The sequence below is a fragment of the Coturnix japonica genome, chromosome Z (assembly GCF_054131305.1).
Source record: "Coturnix japonica strain WE chromosome Z, WE-NBRP24, whole genome shotgun sequence".
Classification (NCBI taxonomy): Eukaryota; Metazoa; Chordata; class Aves; order Galliformes; family Phasianidae; genus Coturnix; species Coturnix japonica.
Window position 1 is genome coordinate 4,419,353 of NC_140702.1, and position 23,854 is coordinate 4,443,206.

Sequence of the window (23,854 nt, forward strand, 5' to 3'; positions counted from 1 at the left end):
AACTCAACCAGGGCATGATCGCTGGAGCCCAGGCATCCTCCAACCTTGACGCCTTTGATGATCTCCTCAGCGTTGGTGAGCAGCAGGTCCAGCAACGCTTGACCTCTGGTCGGTCTGTCCAATACCTGAACCAGAAAGCTATCATCAATGGATTCCAAGAGCCTTCTGGAGCTCTTGCAGCTCGCCGTGTGGTTTTCCCAACAGATGTCCGGATGGTTGAAGTCCCCAACTCCTGAGGTCTTGCTGCACAAAATATTGTCGGTTGGAGTACAGTCTTGAGCTTCAACTCTAACACAGAAATTCTCAGCCAGGATTTTGTAGCCTTGTTGTGAACTGGGTTTTAGGGTGAAATCTCAGTTTTCTTTGCACCTGACAGTGTGAGAATTTGCTCTGGCACTTTGTGTACCTCCCCGGTGCTCAGCTGTTCCTTCCCTTACTTGGGGATAACGTCATTTATTCAAGGTGATGTCCAAACGAGCTTGTTAACAGTCCTCCGCAGTGCTTTAAGCTGTCATAGGTCAGCCAGAATTTATGCATGTTCTATAGCCATTCCTACATGTTGAAAACACTGCACTGTGCTTAAGCTTCAACATATGTTCCAGTAAGCACAGTTCCATTAATTCTAGGGAAGCGGGTGAATTAAGCATAGATCTGAAGGCTGCCTTTGCTCAGTGCAGAGATGGAAGGACTCATGGAGATCTGACTTGATATTTTCCCTTGTAGGATGGGAAGGAGCTCCAGCAAAGTAAAAAAGTGGGCATTACTTCCCAGGGAAATAAGAGAAGCCTCGTTTTTCACAAGTGTGAATATGAAGATCAGGGAACATCCACGTGCCAAGCAGCTGAAGACAAGACACCAGCTACCCTAAATGTTCATGGTAAGTTTAACTGAAAGAGCAAATAAATCCTCTTGTGGTGTTTTGCACCACAGGAAGAAATGCTTCATGGGCAGTTTGGGCATTTCTTGGTTAGTCATTTTGGATATATTTCTCTTTCTTCTTTATGCACAAGACAGATTTTCCCTCCATGTGTTGCACTGGTTAAACCCCAGTCTGTAGCTCATCAGCGGGCTCTGAAGCATCAGACTGGTTACTGAACACACGGGTCTGCTGTGCCCTGGTAGATGCCACCTGCCAAAGGGACGTCTGAAAGGGTGTTTATTTCTGATTTCCTACTAGATGCTGTCCTCATGTGGCCACTTGGGTTCAGTGTTTGCATGAACATGAACATGTGTCCTGTCCCATGACTTTGGTGAACTCTTATTTTCTCTCTCAGTCTGCAACCAGGTTGGGTTGCTGTTTCAGTACTGGCTGTTTTATCATAGTAGCATAGTTTCGTGCGGGTTGGAAGGGACCTTAGAGATCATCAAGTCCAACACAGGGGTTCGAGCCTCTTCTGTAGCAGAGCGGCACTTCTACCACTTGCACCACAGGGGGGGATTCGAACGCATATCATTCAATGAGTGTTTTGACTCTGGAATGATTAATGACCAGGCTGTGAGCAACCTCATCTAGCTGTGAATGTCCCTGTTTATTGCAGGGGAGCTGGGCTAGATGGCCTTGAAGGGTCTCTTCCAATTCTAAGGATACTGTGATTCTAATCTGCTCTCCCCAGCAATTAAGCTCTTTTACTCAATTCGCTCAGCGTTTGAAGGATTTCCTCTTTCTCCTTTCTTTTGCATTTGGTGGATGTTTTTTCCCCAGTATAAACATCTGATGTGTGAAATAGAAGATAGATAAAAGGAGTCAATAAAACAGGAAAATCAAAAGTGTTCAGCAGCTTATCCTTTTAATACTGTGGCCTGCTGTATGAGCTCTGCTCCATGTGAGGGTAATGCCAGTTTTCCAGCTTTAGAAGAGCTGCATCCCAATTACTTCATATGATATCAGTCCCACCCATGGCAATGCAGGCTGTCCCTCCTGTTCCCTGTATTCTCCTACTGATTAGTTCAGAATTCCATAAAGCGTATTCATTCAACAGACATGAAACCGCTTTAGTTTCTATATTGGTGTTGTCAGTACTGGTAAAGATTTATTGATCCCTCTTTAAAAATCTGAAAGCAACTGGAAATGTCTCAACTTCTGTATCACGTTGTTCTGTTTTGCCTGTTTAATTGCAGAGAAGACTGCTGTCTTCATGAAGTCTGGAAAATTCCCATTGCTTCTGATGTAAATGTATCTCATTTTGCCATGAAAATCACCAAACACGTCAAGAATGTCCTGGAAATGTTTCCTTTCTAAACATCCCTAAAATGGAGAAATGGTTCGAACACCAGTAGGGGTAGGATGGAAACAAATTAGCTAATAGAAACATTTCTTGTCATAGGCAAAACCCTTTTTCTCACGCAGCATCCTAGATTTGTCCTCTCTGTTAGGTTTTTCCCTCTGTAGCTCATTGAATCTTCATTGTGCTCCATGGACTGAGCTGCTCTCCTTGTAGTTCTTCCAGAGCAAAGCCAAGAGATTCACGTCTCTTTTTTTTTATAGCTTTCTGGTAATTCTGAGTGTAGAATGTCTTAGAGAATACATCAGTAAGGAACGCAGCCATGTTCTGCAAATCCTGAGTTAAAACACCAGGACTGCTACTCACATCGGTTACAAATGCCTTTTCTCCATATAAACCTCATACTAACCCATCTCTTATCTTCCAGAGCTGAATATTGGCATTAGCAAACGGCTGAAAAACACTGAAATCCAGGAGGTAGAAGATTGCACTTTTGAATGCATTCTGTCCCATGAAAGTATTGATGAGTTCAAGTGGACACTGAATGGAAGCAGAGTGGAAAGTGGTGGGTAATTTAAAGCTTCTGACGTGGGTTGGAAATAGACTCTCCTCATCAAAAGTGTGACTCCTACTGACGCTGGGGAAGTCGTTTTTACTGCCCGTGGTCTAACCTCCAAAGCCTCTCTGTCTGTGAAAGGTAATGAGATGGGAGAGATTCTGGGGTCTGATTCCTTCAGCTGTCTCCTGATAAGTTTATTGTGAGAGCTAACTTATAATGTGGTTAAAGTGAATAGCAACCTTCTACTTGAACCTTGAAGCACTGAGAATTTCTCTTAAAAATAAGTGAAAGGAGGAACCATTTTACACAAATGTGAGAACTACCCAAAGCACTGGGGTAGTGTTGGCAACGGGCATCTCACTCCAGCTTGTTCCATTACCAGTAATTCAGGAATGATCTGTTGAGGGAACTGTGGGAGCAAATATCCTCTAAGTATAAGCTGAAGGGATGGCCTTCACATCATCTAGCTGTACAACAAATTCCTATCTAGAACATGTGCATCTGAGAGCATCATCTGAGGCTCCCAGTGTGATCAGTGGAGAGAAGGAAGAGGCAGTTTTCAGACATGGTTCATCATCCTCAATGGGGTAGATTTAAGACAGAATAAATGGTGCCTTGAATTCTATTGTCTGTACTTTACAGATTACTGCTGGCTGTAGGATGGCCTCTGCTGCAAGTGCCTCTCTAACTTATCTCCAGCATGTAGATGCGTGTATTTTGAGAGAGGCATCCTACCCTAAGTGTATGTTACTCAAAAAGCATGTTTTCTTTCAGAAAAACCTACTGAGGTAACAAAACAGCTGGAGGATAAGACAGCAGCAGCAGGGCAGGACATCAGCCTGAGCCGTGAGCTGTCGAAACCAGATGTGAACATCAGGTGGTACAAGGATGGCAAAGCAATCAGAAAAAGCCAGAAGTACGACTTGCAGCAGGAGGGAACTGGGGCCATTCTGATCATCCATGACTCTACCGCCAAGGCCAGCGGGGAGTACACCTGTGAGACAGAGGACTCTAAAACAAAAGCCAGAGTCACTGTGCAAGGTGAGTTGAAAAGCACACTGGGGATGGCATGTAGAGAAGTCGAGGTAAATATCTGCAGCCTGTGGGTGATGTTTTTCTCTTCTGTTTCCTTGAGCGGGATCAATTCTTAGTTTTCAGAAAATATGGTGGATTAAAATATTTTAGTTAAAATAATCTCTAATCTGAATGATAAATGGCATGAGAAAGCAAAGCTGATAACCAAGGAGGGCTCCAGAACAGAAAACGAAGTCCAGTATGGCATATTTAGAGACAGGTGAAGAACCCTTGAGCGCACTGAGGAGTACTAGGTTGCTCTGGAATGTCTCTTGGGCTCCCTACAGCACACATACTTGCTCTGGGGCATGTCTGGATGTCTGTAGAGCTAATTGCAGGGCCCTGAGAAACCTCTGGGGCACATTAGGGGGCACTGGCTTCCATGTGAGTGTTCCCAGGTTCCCAGAAGTCAACAGGGAAGCCTTTGGAGACCCCTTGGGAAGACTCAGTGGGGCCCTAGAGTGATGTAGCAGCTTGTGTTGGTTGCATCTGCTTGGCAGGGAAGCGATTTCCCTGGTTGGAGCTGACTGACTGGGAGGTGATTTCCTTGGTTTAATTAATTTAATTACCTGGATTATAATTAAATAACACTGTTCAGCATTCAATCAAGATTACATTTTTCCAAAGTACTTCAGTCATGCATCTGTAGCAGCTTTCCTAAAATATATCGAGTTTATTCAAAATTCCAGTGATGCTCCTAAAGCACTTGAAGTGCATTTGAGGTGGGGAGGGACAAAACAGCTCTGAGAGAATCATCATCAAATCAGAACATGGGAACGGTAACTAATAGCAGAGATTCTGATAAGAATATTTAAATTTTCAAATTACCTTTTTCTAAAGTTGTATTTCACCAAGTTTCATCAACACTTGGTGAAAACACTGAAAAGCTGACTTGCTGTGTTTCTTTTTATAAAAAATCATGTGTTACAATTGAGAAAAGAAGGTATAGCATGTAACATTCTCCAAGTAAAGTGCAAAAAACATTTCTTCACAGTTCCAATTAATGTCTTCTGTTTTGTTCAGACTCACTAAATGATGTATTTCAGGGTACATCACATGGGAATATAAGAAGACTATTCAGAACAGGAGCTGCAGAGCAAGATGAACGGCATGAGAAGGTAAGGCCGGGAACCAAGGACACAGCTTTTGTGTCACTCAGCCACCTGTGGCAGAGGTCAGGATTTCAGCAGGGATTTCTGCAGACTTTCCTTGAACACCCCCAGGGTGGGTGACTCCACCACCTCCCTGGGCAGTCCATTCCAGTGCCTGGCCACCCTTTCTGAGAAGTAATATTTCCTAATGTCCAGCCTGAACCTCCCCTGCCGCAGCTTGAAACCATTCCCTCTAGTTCTATCAGTAATGACATGAGAGAAGAGGCCGACCTCCAGCTCACTGCAACCTCCCTTCAGGAAGTTATAGAGAGCAATGAGGTCTCCCCTGAGCCATCTCTTCTCCAGGCTGGACATTCCCAGCTCCCGCAGCCTCTTCTTATATGGCCCCATTGTGCTCCAGACCCCTCACCAGCTTTGTTGCCCTTCTTTGAACACGTTCCAATGCCTCAGTGTCTTTTTTGCAGTGAGGGGCCACAAACTGGAAACAGAATTCGAGTTGTGGCCTCACCAGTGCTGGGTACAGGGAGACAGTCACCTCTCTGCTCCTGCTGGCATCACTGTTTCTGATGCAAAATGTATGTAAGTGTCACATGTGTGACATCCTTTTTGATGGAGTTCTGTGACTGGAGTTCAATGGATTTGAGAGCTGACTTGAAGCCTGTGGGCATCACCCAGGAGTTGGGGTGAGAGGATGAGGCGCAGGAACAGGAGCCTCTTTGGTCGTTATTAAACTCCCAACTTTTTGGTCAGGAATTTCTGTGTGTTTCTTTATCATGTAAAAAACAGAGTCATTGTGCAGCTTGTGAATGAATTGATTCACGCCTGCTGATTGGTGCTGTTCTCTACAGGGAGCTGCAATGGAAATGGACACTTGTGGTCCACTGTCCAGCCCCCTCCCGTGTTGGATTTTCTGGGCTTTGAGACACGTCTTCCAGATGCACTTTGTGTTATTTCTGATGTGTTGACCTGTTGAGCTCCAGCCCCAAATGAGGATTCAAGTACTACCACAGCAGTCCATTGGGACTGTAGTATTTCTTGCTAAACAGAATTCGTGTGCACCCTTGTCTTTCGTCTGTACAAAGGATCTTGTAATCATCTCTGCCTGTGTTTCTTTTAGACCCAGAGATGAAGCAGAGAGGAACACAGACTTGGGTGGATCTTCATTCAGGAGCAGGGACACGTCATGCTCATCTGAGGTGTCTGGCTGACAGCAAGAGCAGAGAGGTAAGTTTCATAGGGTCGCGTGCCCATTTTATTTTATTTTTAATTCATGATGCATAGAGGCGTTCCCCAGACAAAGTGAGCATTTCTCAACTGGACTTTGTAGAAATGAGCTAGGCAGTGAAAATGGGTTTGAAGCATCCCAAAGAGCCCCGCAAGAGAATGCTGAGAGTTAATCTGGCACCCTCCTTTGGAAACATCCAGTGTCTGTCAGCTCTTCAGCTGTGCCCTAACACCTCCCATTGCGCTGCCACACCAGGATAGAATTCCAAGCCCACACTGAGTCCTGGAATGTTGTGGTGCCGTGTTGGAATCAGATGTGACCACGTGGTCTTGGCTCCCCGCCTTGTGGGGGGTCATGGTGGACCAGGCTGTTGGCCGTTGGTGATGTCATAAGCGTCTGGAATGAGGGGAGGAGCGGTGCGTTCTGTGTTCCTTTGTGGGTGAGCTAGTGGTCGGAGTGGTTGGTTGTCTTGTTGTTGTTGTGCCTTTAGTGCCGTTAGTTAGTTTGTTCTGTTTGTTAGTTAGTTCTGTTTGTTAGTTACTTCTGTTTGTTAGTTAGTTTTGTTTGTTAGTTAGTGACTTTAGTTAGTTAGTGCCGTTAGTTAGTTCCTTTAGTGTTTTTTTCTTCACACCGTCGTGTGCAGCAGCTTGTAGGTAAGCTGAGCTGGTGTGGGATGGATGGGTGGGCAGTGAGGTGTTGAGAACTGCTGGCTGTCGGAGCTCACAGCACCGTATTGCTTACTCTTGACCATCAGACGTAATTTTCCCCTGGTACACACGTTCCAAAGGGGGTATCAGTAAAGTTGGCACCTGTCCCGTGCTTCTTCCATTGTCTTTGCTCAGTAGTGGAAGCGTTGTAAAGTTGCTGGGTGGACAGACATCACGTAGCCTGAGACTCAGCATGTCTTGCAGCAAGTGGATGGGACGGTTGTGCTGTGTGTGTTATTCCATGACTGTCTTAGCCCTGCTCACTGACCTGCTCTTTCTCTCTCCTCTCCTCGCCCTCCGCCCACTGCCTCGGTGCAGCTTTTGCTCTCATTCCATCTGAGCAAAGCGACAAGGAACTGCTGCAGATAGCTTGAGGTGATCTCACTGCCAGGTACGTGCCATGTTTTGTCCCCCCGCATGGTTTTGCCGCAGGGTATGCGCGGGTAGCTCTGAAGAAGTCTGTCCATACTGTGCTGTGTGAATAGAGAAAACAGAAGTGTGTTTCTGCTCTGTTCCAGTGTCTTCACACTTGCTGTGATGGGTGCTGCGTGCAGTGGGATCAGCCGTGAGCCTGAGGTGGCGGCGACGGAGGTACAGTATGAAGCTCTGGCTGGTCTTTTTTCCCTGTGTTGAGCCATTAGAAGGAGCTGCAGGTGTACTCTCCTGCAGGCAAGAATGGGCCAAAAAGGGCCTGGCCAACTTTCTGTACCAGTGCCATTGCTGATTAGTCTGTGTTGAGAGAGATGCATCTTTGCATGGCCTGGCAATGCGCACCAGGAAGGGAAATAACTGTGATGAGACGTGCAGCTCCTTCTGAAGTGCTGCTGATAAGGACGGAGCGCATTTGCTGCAGCTTTCTCTGCAGATGTGCTCCTCACCTTGAAATCCTCCTGGTATGTCCTCAGCTCCTGACCACAGCCTGTGCTCTGTTTTGCAGGCTGATAACATGTGGAAGCCGCAGCTGGAGCGTGCTGTGTCATCTATCAACGTTCCAGCGATTGCGGCGGCCCATGTTATTAAGAGCCACGTCGCCCAGGGGCCGGGTGAGCTCTCCCTTGAGGTAAGCAGTTAGAGGCGTTCCTTGTTGTCATGCATAGAAGAAGGCAGTCGTTTGAGATTTGTTTTCCTACCAGATTTGCTGAATCCGGGATTGACATTTCAATTTCTTTCAGGTCGGAGATCTGGTGTCCATTGTTGACATGCCACCAAAGGAGCTGAGCCCCTGTTGGAGAGGCAAGCGTGGCTTTGAGGTAGGCACACGTTTCTGACTAGAGAGCACAACTTGAGTAGAGTCGGGAATCTCAGGTTGGAGCTGCTCTGCCTGCACAGGATGGCTTCTGGATGCAAACGGTTGCCCTGTGTCGGTGTCAGAGGACCTTCCCTTTGGCTCTGGGCTCGCGCTAATGCCCACCTGTCTTTTTGTTCTTGTTACAGGTTGGACTTTTCCCTGGTGAGTGCGTGGAACTCATCAGTGGAAAAGTTCCTGAGTCCCTGGTCAATTCACTGCCAAAGCCAGGTACATATGTTACATCTGATAATGCGGGTTAGTAAAACGGGGTCAGAATGTAACTATCAAGGGATTCGTTAATGCCCAAGTTCAGCAAGCTTTGCAAGAGGAGTGCATTAAGCTCCATGGGCACCTCCAGGGATGGGGAAAATCTGTTATTGCTTGTCATTGTTGATACTGTTCTTCCAGTTGTTACATGCTCTGTTGAATGCATTATGTTTGGCCTCGTCCAACGGAGCCAAGCCTGAAATGAAGTGGTTTCTTTGTTTTGTTGTGCAGTGCCAAGGAGACGGGGCAAGCTCATCCCCTTCCTTCGTTCCCTGGTGAAGGCCCGTCCCAGGAGAGCGACGGAGCCTGAGCCGGAGAAGGAAGGGTTGTTTGGGTGTGACCTGGGGGAGCACCTTCTTCGCTCTGGCCGTGATGGTAAGGAACAGCCCATTCCTGGATCTATCTCCGTTGGGCGTGTAAAGGTGAAAGGGAGGTCATATCCTCCAATTGTTTCAGCCAGATAACGTAGGAAGCCTTCTGGACACAGAGAGCAGCCAGCATCCTTTCCCTAACTTTTCTGGACATGGGATTGGACTCCTCTATTCCCCAGGGAGCTGTGATGGAACTTGCAGTGTCTGTGGCTTTGCCAGAATTACTTTCTCCAGGCTGTTGATAGGTTGTGGCATTTCTGGAAAGCCAAGAACACATCTCTGTACAGTTTCCTCTCAGCTGTCTCTGCCAGCTTTCTCCTCTAAGGAGGAAGCAAGCAGTAGCCTGGCTGGGCTTAGTGGATGGGATGTGAGAAGGGCATGGCCTGAACCAGGACTTGAGTAAGAAGCTGAGCTAACCACTGGCTCTTGTTCTGTAGTCCCCCAGGTCCTCGAGAGCTGTGCTCAGTTCATTGAGGAGAATGGCGTAGTGCGCGGGATATACCGCCTGTCTGGCGTCATGTCCAAGATCCAGCGACTACGGTAAGAGTGCTGTGACTGACACAGCTGTCAGTAGGGCCCCGTGCCATGCTGCGGGCGTTCAGAGGAACCCCTTCCTTTTCTTGACTGTATGTTGTGTGGCTTTGGACTTGTTTTCGTCTTTCTCAAAGCCCTCTGCCCAATTCTGTGTCCTTCTCTGCAGCCATGAATTTGATTCAGAGCAGGTGCCAGAGCTCAGCGTCCGTGATATTCACAGTGTGAGCTCTGTATGCAAGATGTACTTCAGGGAGCTCCCAAACCCTCTCCTCACCAACCAGCTGTATGACCAGTTCTCGGTAAGCACAGGGCAATGTCTTGGAAAAGATACGTACCTGTTCCCTGGGCGTCCTGGCTAGTGGTTGCAGCAGTGCCCCAGCTCTGAGGTCTTCTTTCTGTTAGCCCCATGAGGCATGTCTTTGGCACATCCTACCTCTCACTGATACCGCTTTTGGTGGTGCCAGGAGGTGCTGATTTAAGTTATTCACCATACTTGCGAGAATTCCCTTTCCTTTGCTGTTCCCCAACTATTGGTAGAATGGGGTTAATAGCAAAGTGGACTTGGAGAGGAATGCCTGCTGCAAGGAGCTGCAATACGCAATCAGGCTGTAAAGCCCCCCAGAGCTTGGCCTTGATGGCGCAGGCTGAGTGCTGCTGTGTTCCCCTGATGCCTCTTGGAAGGCATCGAGTCTGCCTCGGTGCTGACCACCAGCACGCTGGCCCCACGGTTCCCAATCCTTTGGCAGCTATTTAGGCTGACTCGTGTCTGAATCACAGAATCACAGAATCACAGCATTGTAAGGGTTGGAAGGGACCTCTAGAGATCATCAAGTCCAACCCCCCTGCCAAAGCAGGCTCCCTACACCATATCACACAGGCAGGCGTCCAGGCAGGTCTTGAATATCTCCAGAGAAGGAGACTCCACCACCTCCCTGGGCAGCCTGTTCCAGTGCTCCGTCACCCTCACTGTAAAGAAGATCTTTACAAATGTGCGGAACTTCCTATGCTGTACTTTCATCCCATTACCCCTAGTCCTATCCCCACACACTACTGAAAAGAGACCAGACTCACCACTATGGCTCCCACACCTCAGGTATTTATAAACCTGGATCAAGTCCCCTCTCAGCCTTCATTTCTCAAGGCTAAACAGACCCAGTTCCCTAAGTCTCTCCTCACAGGGGAGATGCTCCAGGCCCTTCACCATCTTAGTGGCCCTCTGCAGGACTCTTTCCAAGAGATCCCTGTCTTTTTTGTACTGGGGAGCCCAGAACTGGACACAGTAATCCCTTCGTTCCTTATTCCAGGACGCTGCTTGTGCAGCTACCGAGGAGGAGAGGTTTGTGAGAATGAAGGATGCCATCCAGCAGCTGCCCGCTCCTCACTACAGGTCAGTGCTGCCCTCGGTCTGCTGAGCTCAGCCCTGCTGCCTTTCAGAGGGTGATGATGCGATTCCAGGTGTTGTCTCACACCTGCAACATCATTCCTGTGCACGCTGCAGCAGCTGAAGGCTGCACTGGGTCAATTGATTGGGTCATTTTCTTGGCATGGGATCATGGTTGGTGCAGCCGATGGCTGCGGCTGTGCTTTGCAGGGCTTGGTGCTGCGGCGTGGTGGCACTGGGAACATTTTATCTACTTCATATTCAGGGACTGTAGAAATGACATCAACCACCATGAAGTGAGGTTTGTTTTGTGCACTGCAGCACAGCTTGCTTTTTGGTGCTGAACATCTGCCCCTCTTGTTTTCCAGGACGCTGGAGCATCTGATGCGTCATTTGGCGTCTCTTGCTGGGAACTGTTCGGTCACCAACATGGATGCTCACAATTTAGCCATAGTGTGGGCTCCAAACCTCTTAAGGTAATCTTCTTTTTCTGTTTGAGCACAATGCTTACTTCTGCTCTCCAGAAAGAAAGCAATCCTCCCTTCTTCTTCATCTAATGTGCTCTTCTCCTGTAAAAGCTGTCAGAAGTGGCTGGCAGCAGAGGTAGAGCCTGAACTGCTCTCCCCCAACCCTAGGGGCACAATTCCTAGGTGACAGTTTCTGCTCTCTTGTTTAGCTGGGACTGCTGTGTCGTTGATCAAGGAGAATTTCGTAGGTGCTGATGCTGATTGCCCACTGCAAAAGTCTCCAGAGCCCAGTTGGACTGCTTTGGGCTGCAAAAATTCAGACCTGGGGAAACAGTCTTGGAGGAATGACTTGTAAAATCTGCCTTTTCTTCAGATCCCAGCACAGCCAGTCAGCCTGCGCCAGTGGAGGAGCTGCCTCCATAGAAGTCCAGACGCAGACAGCAGTGGTGGAGTTCATCATTAGCCACACAGACGGCCTCTTTGGCTCCAAATCCACGTCAGCCATGGGAGACGGAGCAGGTGAGTATCTTCCTCCATTATCTTGATCTTGATCTAATTGAGGCCACGATCTTTCAAATACACTTTGACTCTCAACGGGACAGGAGGCTTCTGGGCTTAGATGAGAACATGGCACCCTGTTGCTGGGTCCTGAGAATGAGAACACTGTCCCTGCCTTTATGATGTTCTGAATGGGGGTGAAGCATAATTGAAGTGTGGCAGCAAAGCTTTCTGAGTTCCCGGACCTGTCTTCTAGGGTTGGTTTTTTTTTTTTTATGCCTCTTTTCATACAGTGAGCAGCTCTTAATTGTGGCTGTGTCCTTTGCCATGAGCATACCTCTGAGCACCCAGTTACTTTGAGCTCCTCTTCTTCCAGTGGCTCGGATAAGCAAGTCTGAGAAAAATGCAGAACTGGGATGGTTGTGCTGCTGCTTTCTGATCCTCCGTCTTACCTGTGGTTTTCCCTTGCAGGGCACAGTTCTGAACCTGAGCCCAAGTCTGTGTTGGAGTCTCCTCATGCTGCAAAGCTGCTCACCGTGCAGGAGGCACAGGCCCTGAGAGGCCAGAGCAGCTCTCCTGCAGTGATAAGGAGCAGTGAAATCGAAGTGGAGGAAGGCCCCACAGCTGCACCAGGGAGATTCCACACAATCATTGATTTTCCATCTGAAAGGTAAAGAGGACTTCCCTTTCCAGCCCCTATCATAACTGGTCAGATGGGTTTTATTGGTTTACTTTTTGTCCATTATATCTTTGAGGATTCAACTAACACACAGTTGCCGAATGGGCTCAGTGGAGCCACACAAGGTGCCTTTCCTTCCTGGTTGGGCAGGCAGTCACGAGATGCAGAAAGCCACGCTGGCGTCTATCCTGGTCTGTGCTGGCTGTATCACGAAACGTTGGGGTTTTCCTGATTTCAGGGCCACGTGCCTGAAACCAGTTCCTGTTCTCCTCTAAGGAGAGCTGTTGGTCAGACTTGCTGGCACTAGAAATTAAAGATGGCAGTGAGCTGAGGCCGGGGTGGTGTTAGCATAAGAGTCAGAGATGCTTTTGAACTTCCCTTATGTCTGCACAGTTCCTCAGAAAGCAGTTAGGCCTGCCAGCTTCTGTCCTGTCTGGCTGTGGAGCCTTTGCTCACATGCTCCGCATCTTGCTTGACATGGTTGAGAGGAATGTAGCCAGCAGGACTTGAGGGCTGAGCTGTAGGAATGGAAGCATCCTCTGCTGTTTGAAACAGAGCGCGTTTCTAAGCTGTGTTTCAGCAGAAAGCAGGCAGTGCCAGGAATAGGGAACTGTTGGCAAGGGCTCGGTGCAACTCTTCCCTCACCCTGCACCACCACTGACAGCATGCTCTGTTTTCTCTCTCCAGTCCAAGGCGTCCCAGAAGGATGGAATCACCTGCTGGCAGTTGGTGTTCTTGCTTTTGCCTGCACAGAACATCACCGGTGGATGAACACCAACTGCAGAGCAGTGCCAGGGAGCCATCAGAAACAGAAGTCGTGCTCCTGGCAGGTAAGCGAGCAAATCCAGCAAAAATCCAGCAAAAACACTGCTTGTCAGCAACACAGGTAGAATTCATGCTTTCAGTGGGCTTGTACCTCCTCCTAGCATTCAAGCCTGTGCCTGTCATCTTCAGTTGACCCCTGTCTTTCCCAAATGAGTCTCTTGTCAACACAAGAGCTGGACCTGCACAAGGATCACTTTCAAGGCAGTGACACTGTTGCTAGAAGCCTATTTGCTTCTGCCCACCACCACTACAAAATGCCAAATGTCAAGAACCTCTTTCATGATTTATCTTGTGAACATTCAACACTAACCGCTGTGCATCTACTCCTTCCTAGGTGACTCCAGCCCTTGTGCGCCTCGAAGACCCAGGGCAAGTGATGATGGTGCATCCTGTGCTTCCATCAGTATTGAACTGTTAGGAAGCACAGGATGCGGCAGTTCAAAGGAAAGCCTTCTATGTGACAGCAGCGAAGGACAGAAGAGTGTCATAATTGTGGAAGCCCTTATTCATCCCATCCCTCCGGAAGCTGCTGACCTGAGCCTGCCAGATGCCACAGTCACCAGCCGGGACTATGGCCCGGTGCCTTTCCAGGACAGCCCAGAGCAAGCCCAGCCCGAGTGCCCCGATAACAACACCTCCAAGCAGGACCAGGACAGCGTTAATGAGGAGCAGCCGAGACTCTTGGAGGGGGACTTGGAGTCAGGCCTCCAGTCCCAGGCACCAGGAAGCACCACGAGCTCTGAGACACTTTCTCCTTAACATCAGAGGATGAGTTCCATCTTTACCCCGGACCTTTCATTCCCTCCATTCTCCTATTGAATAAAGGCACGCTCGTGCTCAATCAACGCCTTGACTGCATTCTGAGTCTTCATTCACAGAGATTGGGATGAGTGTAAGAAACATCAAGGCAGCTCAGCTTGCAACGCTCTGGCTGTGGGGTGCGTGCAGGGACACTGTAACCATACAGGGAAAGGCTTCCACTGCTTCCTAAAGCTGTAGTCCAGCCCTGCTACTGCTCTGTGGCACAAAGCCCTGAGGGATGTTCCATATTGTTAACCTAAGTGAAGCCAGCTTCATGCACTGTGTTTTGTTGTTGCTGGGTGAGAGGGGGATGCACGTTGGTGAGAAGATGAGCATTGCTGGATCTGCCACGAGTGTCCCTTCTGCCTCTAAGAATATGTCCTAAGTAGGATGTGAACACTGCTGGCACTTCCTCATTGCACGTGCTTGGAGGATCTTCAGTTCTTGCACATTTCAGGATGTCTGTCAGTGACTACGAGGAAATTCTCAAGTACTAGGAATTCCATGAAACAGTTGGAACGGGTAAGTGTCATCTTTGTACAGAAACAGCACGCCTAACAGTCTGTCTCACCACTCTAGAATTAATCTGAGAATAGATTGACAGCTCTTGTCAGTTCTCTAAGTCAGGTTTCATTAGTATAAACTTGGAATTGGATTTTTGAGACCTGTTGGAAATTGATGGTGCTGATTACCTCTTCCTCTAATTAAAGCATTACACACAGTGTATGCTAGGTACTCTGCTTTACCTGTAATATTATATTAGAGAAGAATTCATGCTCAACTTTAAGCATCTGTGTTTTGATTTGTAGGTGGTTTTGCAAAGGTAAAACTCGGGCGGCATCTTCTTACTGGTGAAAAAGTTGCACTAAAAATCATGGAGAAAGTTACTGTAGGGGTAAGCCAAAAGGCATTTAAATATGATAATATCTTCTGTTGGAGTTGTGGAGTTCTCAGGAACATGGGGGCAGGTGGGATGGTACATAGGAATGCAGCCTACTGGTCCCATTGCCTTTTGAAAGATGCTGTAGAGCTGGAAAAAGTTTAACAGAGCACCACAAATCTTGTTCCTCATTGTTCAGAGGGCAGTATTCTCTGGCTTTAAAATGGAGGAAGTTATTACGTTATTACATTACATTACATTATTGTTACATTATTACAGCAACTTTACCAAAATGCCAATGAAAATGCTGAATGTTTTGTTTTTCAGTTTTCACAGCTCTGTTTCACAATTTCTATGGGAGTGATGTCAGCCATTGCTGAGTTGATGTTGAATTGTGTACTGTCCCATATGTGCTTGTTCTGTTCCACAGCAGTCAGATGTGGTACCTGGTATGTCACAGTAGTTAGCGATTTCATCGCTTGCTTTTATGGTCTCTTAAGGATGACTTGCCTCATGCTAAAACAGAAATTGATGCCATGAAGAACTGAAGTCATCAACATGTTTGCCCATTGTATCATGTAAGAGAGACATCAAAGAAATATTTATAGTCTTAGAGGTAAGAAATAGTTTCTGCTCTCTGTGCTGTCATTGTTACTTATCTTTCTCTGATACTCTCTAAATGCATTTTCAGATAACCTTATCTTACAGGGAAGCTGTTTGATGACATTGTTTCTAAGGACCGCCTTTTGGAAGAGGAAGCTCCAGTCTTTTTTTGACAGACTGTTTCAGCAATTGCTTCTGTTCACAGTCAGGGTTATGCCCAGAGACCTCAAACCAGTGAGCATGAACTGCAGTCAGTCTTCCATAAATAATAATGAATGTGTTTTTATTTTTCTGTTGGGAGAGAAAGTTACAGTACTCCACTCCATTCCAGTGGATTGCAGGAGAGAACTGAAGGGGGAAAAAACAACACAAAGTAGAACTCATGGGTTGAGATAGAATTATGTACTGAGATAGAGAAAAGGATAATAGTTATGATGAATGCAAAAGCAATTGCTCACCACCTACCAATCAGTGCCCAGTTAGCCTCCTAGTAGTGGAAGAGATTTACATGAACTATTTACCCCCTTCAAAACTCTTTCCACAATATGTCATATAGTATGGAATATCCTTTGGCCAGTTTAAGTCAGCTGTCCTAGTTCTGTTCCTTCTCACTTCTTTGGGCTCTCAGCTGAAGTCTTGGTCCTGGCAGGTAAGGGTGCAAATCCAGCTTTCAAAACACTGTTTGTCAGCAACACAGGTAGAATTCATGCTTTCAGTGGGCTTGTACCTCGTTCTGGTGTTCAAGCCGTGCCTGACATCTTCAGTTGACCCCTGTCTTTCCCAAATGAGTCTCTTGTCAACACAAGAGCTGGACCTGTATGAGGATCACTTTCAAGACAGTGGCTCTGTTGCTTGAAGCCTATTTGCTTCTTCCTGCCGCCACTCTATAACCAAATATCAACAACCTCTTTCATGATTGAACTTGCAAACGTTTGACACTAACCCTTGTGTTTCTGTGCCTTCCTAGGTGATTCGAGCCCTTGTCAACCCCAAAGATCCAAACCAAGTAGTGATGTGCAGTGTGTTTCCATCAATGGAGAGTTCTTATTAAGCACAAATCGCTGCAATTCGGATGACAGCCTTCCACATGGTAACAGTGATGGACACAAGGGGCTCATCCACGTTCATGCTCTCATATCTCCTGGCTCTGCTGAAGCTCCTGACCTGAGCCTGCCAGACACCACAGTCACCTGCCTGGATTGTGACCCAGCGCCTTTGCAGTGCTGCCCATCCCAAGCACAGCCCGAGTGCCCCAACAGCAGCACCACCATGCAGGAGCAGGGCAGCATCAGTGAGGTGAAGCTGAGCATCTTAGATGGGGACTTAGAGTCAGGCTGCCAGTCCCAGGCACCAGGCAGCAGCACCAGCTCTGAGCCACTCTCATCTTGACAAGAGGAGTCCTATCTTCACCCTTGACCTCTCAAGCCCTCCTGTCTTTTATTGAATAAAGTCACTCTCATGCTCAGTCATCGCCTTGGCTGCATTCCGAGTCTTCATTCACAGGGATTGGGATGAATGCAACAAACAGCAAGGCAGCTCAGCTTGCAATGCTATGGCTGTGGGGTTCGTGCAGGCAGAGCTCTGGGTTCCCATTTTGCCTGGCTTTGGGATGTCAGCAGCAAGATCTCTACCATTTTGTATGGGAGCAAATAATCTCTAGCATCCAGGTTGCTGCTCATGATAATCCCAGTCTTCCTGGCTGTCGCTTTGTGATACCTTTCAAAGCCTTTTGATACTCTTTGATGCCTTGGCTGCTCCCTAACACCTCTGTCCTCCTGCCATGTTGACTCATGTCTCCCACTTTGAAGCTGGCTTTGCAGATCATCTCCAGCCCTGTCATCATCACGCTGCAGCAGGAGGTGCTCACCTGGCCCAGTGTCTGGCAGTGCTGCTTGTTCTGCAGATGAGCAGCTGCCTCCTCATCTCTTCAGCTACAGGAGTTTTTCTCAGGGCAGTTAGATGCAGTCATGCTCCTCTGGATTTGGTGTGTTAAATCCATGCTGCATGGCAGCAGTCAGTGCAATACAAAGGTGTTCTGTGTGCCACAGCATTTCTCCAGGGGCTGCCAAAGGTAGAAGCACAACACAGCACCATCCTTCTGACAGTGCATATATTTTTTTTTTATTTCTAATCTTTTGCCAATGTCAGTTAGATTGTTTTAAAATATCCACACACCAAAATCTGACTACCAAGCAAATGTAATGAAAATGAAATGAAGGTGAGTTAGCGGAAAGCACAAGGACATGTTATATTAGGCTCTAGCAAATTTACAGGCAGTCACTGCATGAAGAGGTAGATTTGAGTTGCACATTATATGATTCCCACAAAGATTAATGAAATCTGAAGCTTTCAATATATTTTTTTATTCTTTTTTCATTTCATTTTTTAAACACCTGACCCAGACCCCAACCCTCACAGGAGCTGTAAAGACAACAGCATTAACCCGCAATGTAACTCTAATCCTAACCCTTACCCTGATTCTAAAATCGTCTCTAACTCCAAATGTAACAACAAAAATGATGCTACAAGTTTGTAGCAAAAGGAGCCTTAACCCTGATCATAATCCAAAAAAACAATCATTAAGGTAACAATAATCTTTACCTTAAAAGTAATATTAATCGGAGCCCAGATGATGCCTGCATCCAATCAGAAGCATGCTTTGCATTATTTAAGAGTTGTATTTTTTCCAATGAACTCTCTCTATTATCACGTTTATAAAGTAACAGAGTCTGTTCTTTTTCTCCTGACACTGTGCCTTACTCCTGACATCCCCTGGAAATGACCCAGATAGGGCACCATCAAAGTAATGCTAATAGTAATGTCAGTCCTAAGGGTATCTCTAGCCTCAGTGTTAATGGGACGCTAACAACAATCCCGACAGCCTTAAACATTCTGGTGGTGTGACAGAGGTGCTGCCTTGCACATGCTGGGCAGTCCCGTTGCCTGTTCAATGCAGGCGGCAGCGTAGAAACATGATGCCCGTGGTCAGAATGCCCTGTGGCAGATCCTGGCACCGGAGAACTGACTGGAGAACCATGAGAGAACTGACAACAAATCACTCCACATCAGAACCTGATCAGAATCAGAATCTGAGTTACTGGTTCTACCACCTGTAGTGTAGAATAGGTAGCCAATAAATGCTTTTCAACTGTGATGTATCTTTATTCTGCTCCATGCCAAACCCGTGTCCAAAACCTCATAGGGGTTCACAAAGAACTCTGGCTCTGCCAGAGCCCCCATCCAGACCCTTCTTGAGTTACATTCACATCTAGTTTGGATCCTCTGTATTTCCTGTGGAATTCTAAGCACAGTTTTCTAACAGATTTCTCATAAGCAACCAAAGCCATTTCCAGTTAGCCTCAAAGTCCATCAGTTCTAGTGCTCATGAATGTTGTACCAGCACACTGTTTGTTTTCTTCTTCCACAGAGCCATCGTGTCACATTTTACTTCACATTAAATCATGGAGATGAAAAAAGAGTGTTCTTGTGGATTAACACAGGACTTAGCCCCAGGAAATACTGGTTCTATTCTCATCCTGGTCACATATGCAGCAAACACATCATAAGCCTCTTGATCTATCTGGAATCAAATTTGCTGGCAAAATGGCAAAGAACCCTGCAGGTCTCATTTCTCTATTTGTATCACGAAGCAATCATGGTATTCTAATCCCTTGGGGAATCTGAGGGTAGTCATTCACCCCAGTACCGAGATTACCCTTATACTTAGTAAGTGTTAGATAAGAATCAGGAGAGAAACACTAATCATACATGAGATAAACAAGTAGCAAATGGATTATAAGAGAGTAATCCTATGTACAGCATAGTCTAATAAAATTAACATTGGAGTGGTTGGAGATAGAGAGCCTTTGGGGATGAGAGCACTGGAAACAAAGAAATATTGTAGAGATTCCTTGGAGTTGAGAAATAAAACAAAACAAACTCAGTTTTATTGTGACTTCTCCATTTTCCTACATGCAAAATTAAAGAAGTGATTGAATTATAAATGATAGAAGCAGAAAGAAAATTGGTCTGCCTCTGTGCCAGACTTCATTAAATATTGGCCATAGCAGTATATAAAGCCACAGAAAGGTAAAGTAAATGCAAAGCACTGAATGAGAGAAATGCCGTTTTACCACATGCACCATCACAAGAAGTAATTTCCTGCCTTCAGGGGTAACGAGAGCAATGACATCTTGACTTCAGCTGTTTCTGTCTATAAAGAAAAGTAGACCTGTGGAAGGAGGGAGAGATTTCCTGAAGCTGAGGATCAACCACTGTGAGACTGAGGGTGACTCTGTAGTGAAGGGATGTGGATCAGATCTGTGGGTGTCAGAAGCTCTCACAAGCTTGTCCAGTCAGCAGTGTAGTTCTTACTCTGTGACTGGGTGATTCTATGATTCTGTGCCTCTCCCTTCTGCAAATAGCTTCATAAGTCCTGAGCTCCTTATAAGTGCTTGGACCAGAAGGATTTCTCAGAAGAATGAGAACCCCCAACTAGTTGCCCTGTATTACTGGAAATTTCCAGTCTGGAGCCAGAAAGTCTTCAGATATATATAAGCCCACAGTAGTCCCAGTGCATACAACTGAGCCCTGCACTTAATTGTTTCATCCAATACTTAAGCTCACTCTTTTATTTGTATTTCTTTCTCCTTTCCCCTGTTAAAGATTTCATGGCTGCTCTCAGGTCACCTTGGAGCCTTTTGTACTCCAGGCTGAACAGCCCCAGCTCTTTCAGCCTGTCCTCATAGGAGAGGTGTTCCAGCCCTTGAATCAGTTCTATGGCATGTATCAGTGACCTGTCCATGCTCCAACAGGTCCATGTCTCTCCTGTACTGAGGACTCTGCATCTGGATGCAGTACTCCAGATGAGGCCTCATCAGCACAGAGTAGAGGGGCAGGATCGCCTCCTTTGCCCTGCTGGCCGTGCTTCTTTTGATGCAGCCCAGGATATGGTTAACTTTCTGTGCTGTGAGAGCACACTGCTGGCTCATGTTCAGCTTCCCACCAACAGGAACCCCAGGGATTTTTCGCCAGGACTTTGCTCAATCCTTTCAGGCATTTCCCTTCCACTGAAAGCTTGATCCAGGATCTGGCCTTGTTCATGTGCACGGTGCTTTCTCACTTCATTGTGTGCACGGTGATTTCCCAAATAAGTCCAGATTTGCAGCATTTCCTTTCCAAAAAGAACTGAAGGTGGGGAATAAAGTGGGGAGGAGAGAGATAGATTCCAGCTGTATCTGCTGATCCATCTTTGCCTCATAGCAGGAAATAATCAAACACCTGTCTTAGTTCCTGGTGCTGTTCAAAGAGGAGCTCCTCATAAAGATGAATTTCTTCCTCAAGTTCTATTGATCACAATACCGGTCTGTTTATCAGTGTTCTGTTTTGGACCCATCACTATAAGAAAGATATTGAGGCCTTAAATCTTGTCCAGTGAAAGGCAACAAAGCAGCGAAGGATCTGGAGCAAAATTAAGCTGGGCAGTTCTTTTTTTTTTTTTTTTTGAGAACCAAAGCAATGATATTTTTATTTTATTTCTTTATTTATTGCTTACATCCCACTGAATGCAGCAAGAATATTCAGAAATATAAGTGTGAGGTGTCACTTCTCTCTTGCTGGTGCAAAAGCAGATCAAACCTCTGCACATCAGGAGCAAAAAGAGACAGATTTTGCAGAGCACTCCATAGCTGGGACTGCAGGAGGGCTCAGCCTGCTGTGCATAGCAAAGTTTCTCTTGTGTCCCTTGTCTCACTGCAGCTTTAAGGAATTCCCGAGGGGAGCTGCCTTAATAGCAAGTTGTACCACTTTTAAAGCTACATTTGTATCGCTCACACAGCAAGAGCTCTTGTCACATGGAAGCCATCGAATGAAAACACTGACATGGCAAGAGAATAAGGCGAGATAATGAGAAATTAAGAGCATGAAAAGTAAATGCTCTAGAAAAGCTGACACTTCATAACACTTCAAGTGAACACTTGCCTGAATTTCAAAGTCGACCGATAAAAAATTATTTGCTTTTTGGATAGGAAAAGATTCCACTAGGCTGCAATTTACATATGGATGCTCAATATTTAAGGAAATTGATTCTTTTACTTTGTAAAAGTGCTGTGCGTCACAGGGCAACCATGGGTCCTGTGATCCATCCTGCCCAGCCCCACAGCACGGGGCTCAGCTGTGACCCAGGAGCAGCCACCATCCTGTCCATGGCAGGGTGACCCTGCGCATGCCATCGTGCCCTCCACCAGGCCATGGAAACTGCATTTTCTTCTTCCCTCCCCCATCCCCAGAATGATAAAAGACAGACTCCATCAAGTCAATAGAGATGCTCCTGTTTCAAGGTGTGCAGAAATTCCCACCCTGCAGTGGTTTGAACAAGGACTGGTGACACGAAACAAACGGGGCTGCAGAAAGCAGAAAGAAATTGGTCTGTGCTTTATGGGGCACATCCTGGAGCTCCTCTGAGATCCGAGTTCAGCACCAATGGGATCATGCAGAGAAATCCTTAAGTCCGAGTTCAAAAGTCGTTTCTTCAGTGACCAAAGGGAAGTGAGAGCGCATAAGGAGAGAATACCACTGCCAGGGCTCAACGCAGCCATTCCCCTGCAGCATTTGAAGCACGGACTCAGATGTGAATGATCCAAATCCTTTATTACAAGTTCTCACATCTCTTATAAACCTTCACAAGTTTTTTTTTTCTAACATATCCAATCAGAGCCGTGAGTCCCTTCTTCTCCTTCCAGAGGTGTCCTTGGTTCTCAGGCTGTTGATCTGGCTCCACAGCTGCTGCTCTGAACAGCTTTTCTTGTATTCCCACATTCCCCCACGAGCCCAGCGCGGGGCAGGGCAGGATGGAGCAGGGGATGCTCCAAGGGACCACAGGAGAGGTAGAAGAAAGCTCCAGTGTGAGACCAGGGCCTCGTCGGCCCCCTGAGCAGAGAAACATGAGCAGGGCAGCTGGAGAGGCTGCGTCCTCATTGACACTCCTGGGCTGAGCCTTCAGCCTTCTGAAGGGCTCCAGCCATGCACCATCGTTCTCTGTAGGATTGTCCTTCAGGTGTGCAGCCGTGGGGGAGTCGTGCAGGATCAGGGTCCAACCCGTCCACACTCCGCTCCTGGCACAACCATCTCCATCCTCACCCATCTGCAGCCCTTCCCCACCCCACTGCAGAGCAAAGTGGGTACCCAGGGAAGAGCAGAGGGTCAGCAGACGTTGCAGTTGGGATTCAGAGATCTCTGCAGGGAAGCTCAGGGTGAGCCAGGTCAGATGCGCAGCTCCGGCTGCTGCACAAACAAAAGAGAGTGGATTTCAGAGTCTTGCTGCCAAAATGCTCCCCAAGAACAGCAGGGGATGCCCAGCGCCAGGGAAGAGGGGACCCTGCATGGGGATATCCCAGAGAGCAGGCAGGGGACAGACTAAGACAGCAAGGTGAGAGGAAGGCACTGAGGGACCAGAAAGCTGCAAGATCCCCTCTGCCCTCTTCGCCCTCCAGGCTCCTAGCCCCACTCAGTGCAAACCCACCCAGGCCCAGGGATGACAAGTCAACACAGGGCACTCTCACCTCCTGCAGGATCTGGGGAGCACCAAGCCCGAGGCTCACCTGGAGGCAGTGAAGATGTGCTTGGAGTTGGTGCAGATGGCGTTGATGGGGCTGCCCTTTGATCTCCCCAACTGGGCCGAAGTTATCCATGTTCCAGACTTTGATCACGCCTCCTTGGTACGCACTCAACAACATGGGGCAGCCAGGGATGAAGGCCAGGGTACAGACCCAATCTTTGTGTGCTCTTGGGATTTGCTGTAGGTACATGGCAGAGCAGAGATCACAATCAGCCTCATGCACTCAGCTGCAGGGCTGCAGATCATCCACTGCTGCCCCAGAGTCAATCCAAATCACCAAGCTGGACTCAAGACTTGGGGCCCGAATCCTCTTCTCAGAGAGTAACATAGCAACTGATGCTCCAAGCCTATGTCCCAAGGGGAAGTGGCAGTTCTGGGTGCCCTTCAGTACACACCCATAGGCGCACAGAGCCACTTGGCACACACACTGCCAGATCCCCAGGCTGCCTTTCCAGGATAGCAGGACCTAGACCAGGTCCCTCAGCCTTCCTCCCTCCACACTTCCACATACCCTCGATCACAATTCCACATACCCTCTATTACACTTCCACATACCCTCAGTTACACTTTCTTATACCATCAGAGCAGTTTGTCCCATTCAAACACCTTTAATACCATATAACGTTCCCTTAGCAATCCGTATTGTTCAGTTATAAAGTTACTTTCTCTTTAACCCTTTTTCCTTTGTACATGATTCCACTATTTATACCCTCAATCAATGATTCATACTGCATGTGATGTTATGA

General features: G+C 47.2%; 1 protein-coding gene and 1 long non-coding RNA gene across 2 annotated transcripts; both read left to right on the forward strand.

Moving 5' to 3' along the window:
* Window positions 1-3,564: 3,564 nt before the first annotated feature.
* LOC146753616 (uncharacterized) lies at window positions 3,565-6,481 on the forward strand. Its single transcript, XR_014940067.1, has 3 exons — window positions 3,565-3,822; window positions 4,902-4,973; window positions 6,085-6,481. It is a non-coding gene; the product is annotated as an uncharacterized LOC146753616 (long non-coding RNA).
* A 734-nt stretch (window positions 6,482-7,215) lies between these two features.
* Window positions 7,216-14,054, forward strand: LOC146753617 (rho GTPase-activating protein 32-like). The gene is made up of 14 exons (XM_085530639.1): window positions 7,216-7,290; window positions 7,418-7,490; window positions 7,837-7,959; window positions 8,072-8,149; window positions 8,334-8,415; window positions 8,686-8,829; window positions 9,263-9,365; window positions 9,526-9,658; window positions 10,664-10,746; window positions 11,109-11,216; window positions 11,581-11,726; window positions 12,177-12,375; window positions 13,072-13,214; window positions 13,544-14,054. Exons 2-14 carry the CDS (start codon window positions 7,437-7,439, stop codon window positions 13,966-13,968), a joined length of 1,821 nt encoding a protein of 606 aa, XP_085386765.1. The 5' UTR covers window positions 7,216-7,290; window positions 7,418-7,436; the 3' UTR covers window positions 13,969-14,054.
* The last annotated feature ends 9,800 nt before the right edge of the window (window positions 14,055-23,854 follow it).

Excerpts from the sequence above, each read along its gene's own strand:
- LOC146753617 (XM_085530639.1), top strand. The coding sequence starts at position 7,437 with ATGGGTGCTGCGTGCAGTGGGATCAGCCGTGAGCCTGAGGTGGCGGCG. Across the intron at positions 12,376-13,071 it reads ATTGATTTTCCATCTGAAAG|TCCAAGGCGTCCCAGAAGGA; the intron begins GTAAAGAGGACT and ends TTCTCTCTCCAG. Across the intron at positions 13,215-13,543 it reads AGAAGTCGTGCTCCTGGCAG|GTGACTCCAGCCCTTGTGCG; the intron begins GTAAGCGAGCAA and ends ACTCCTTCCTAG.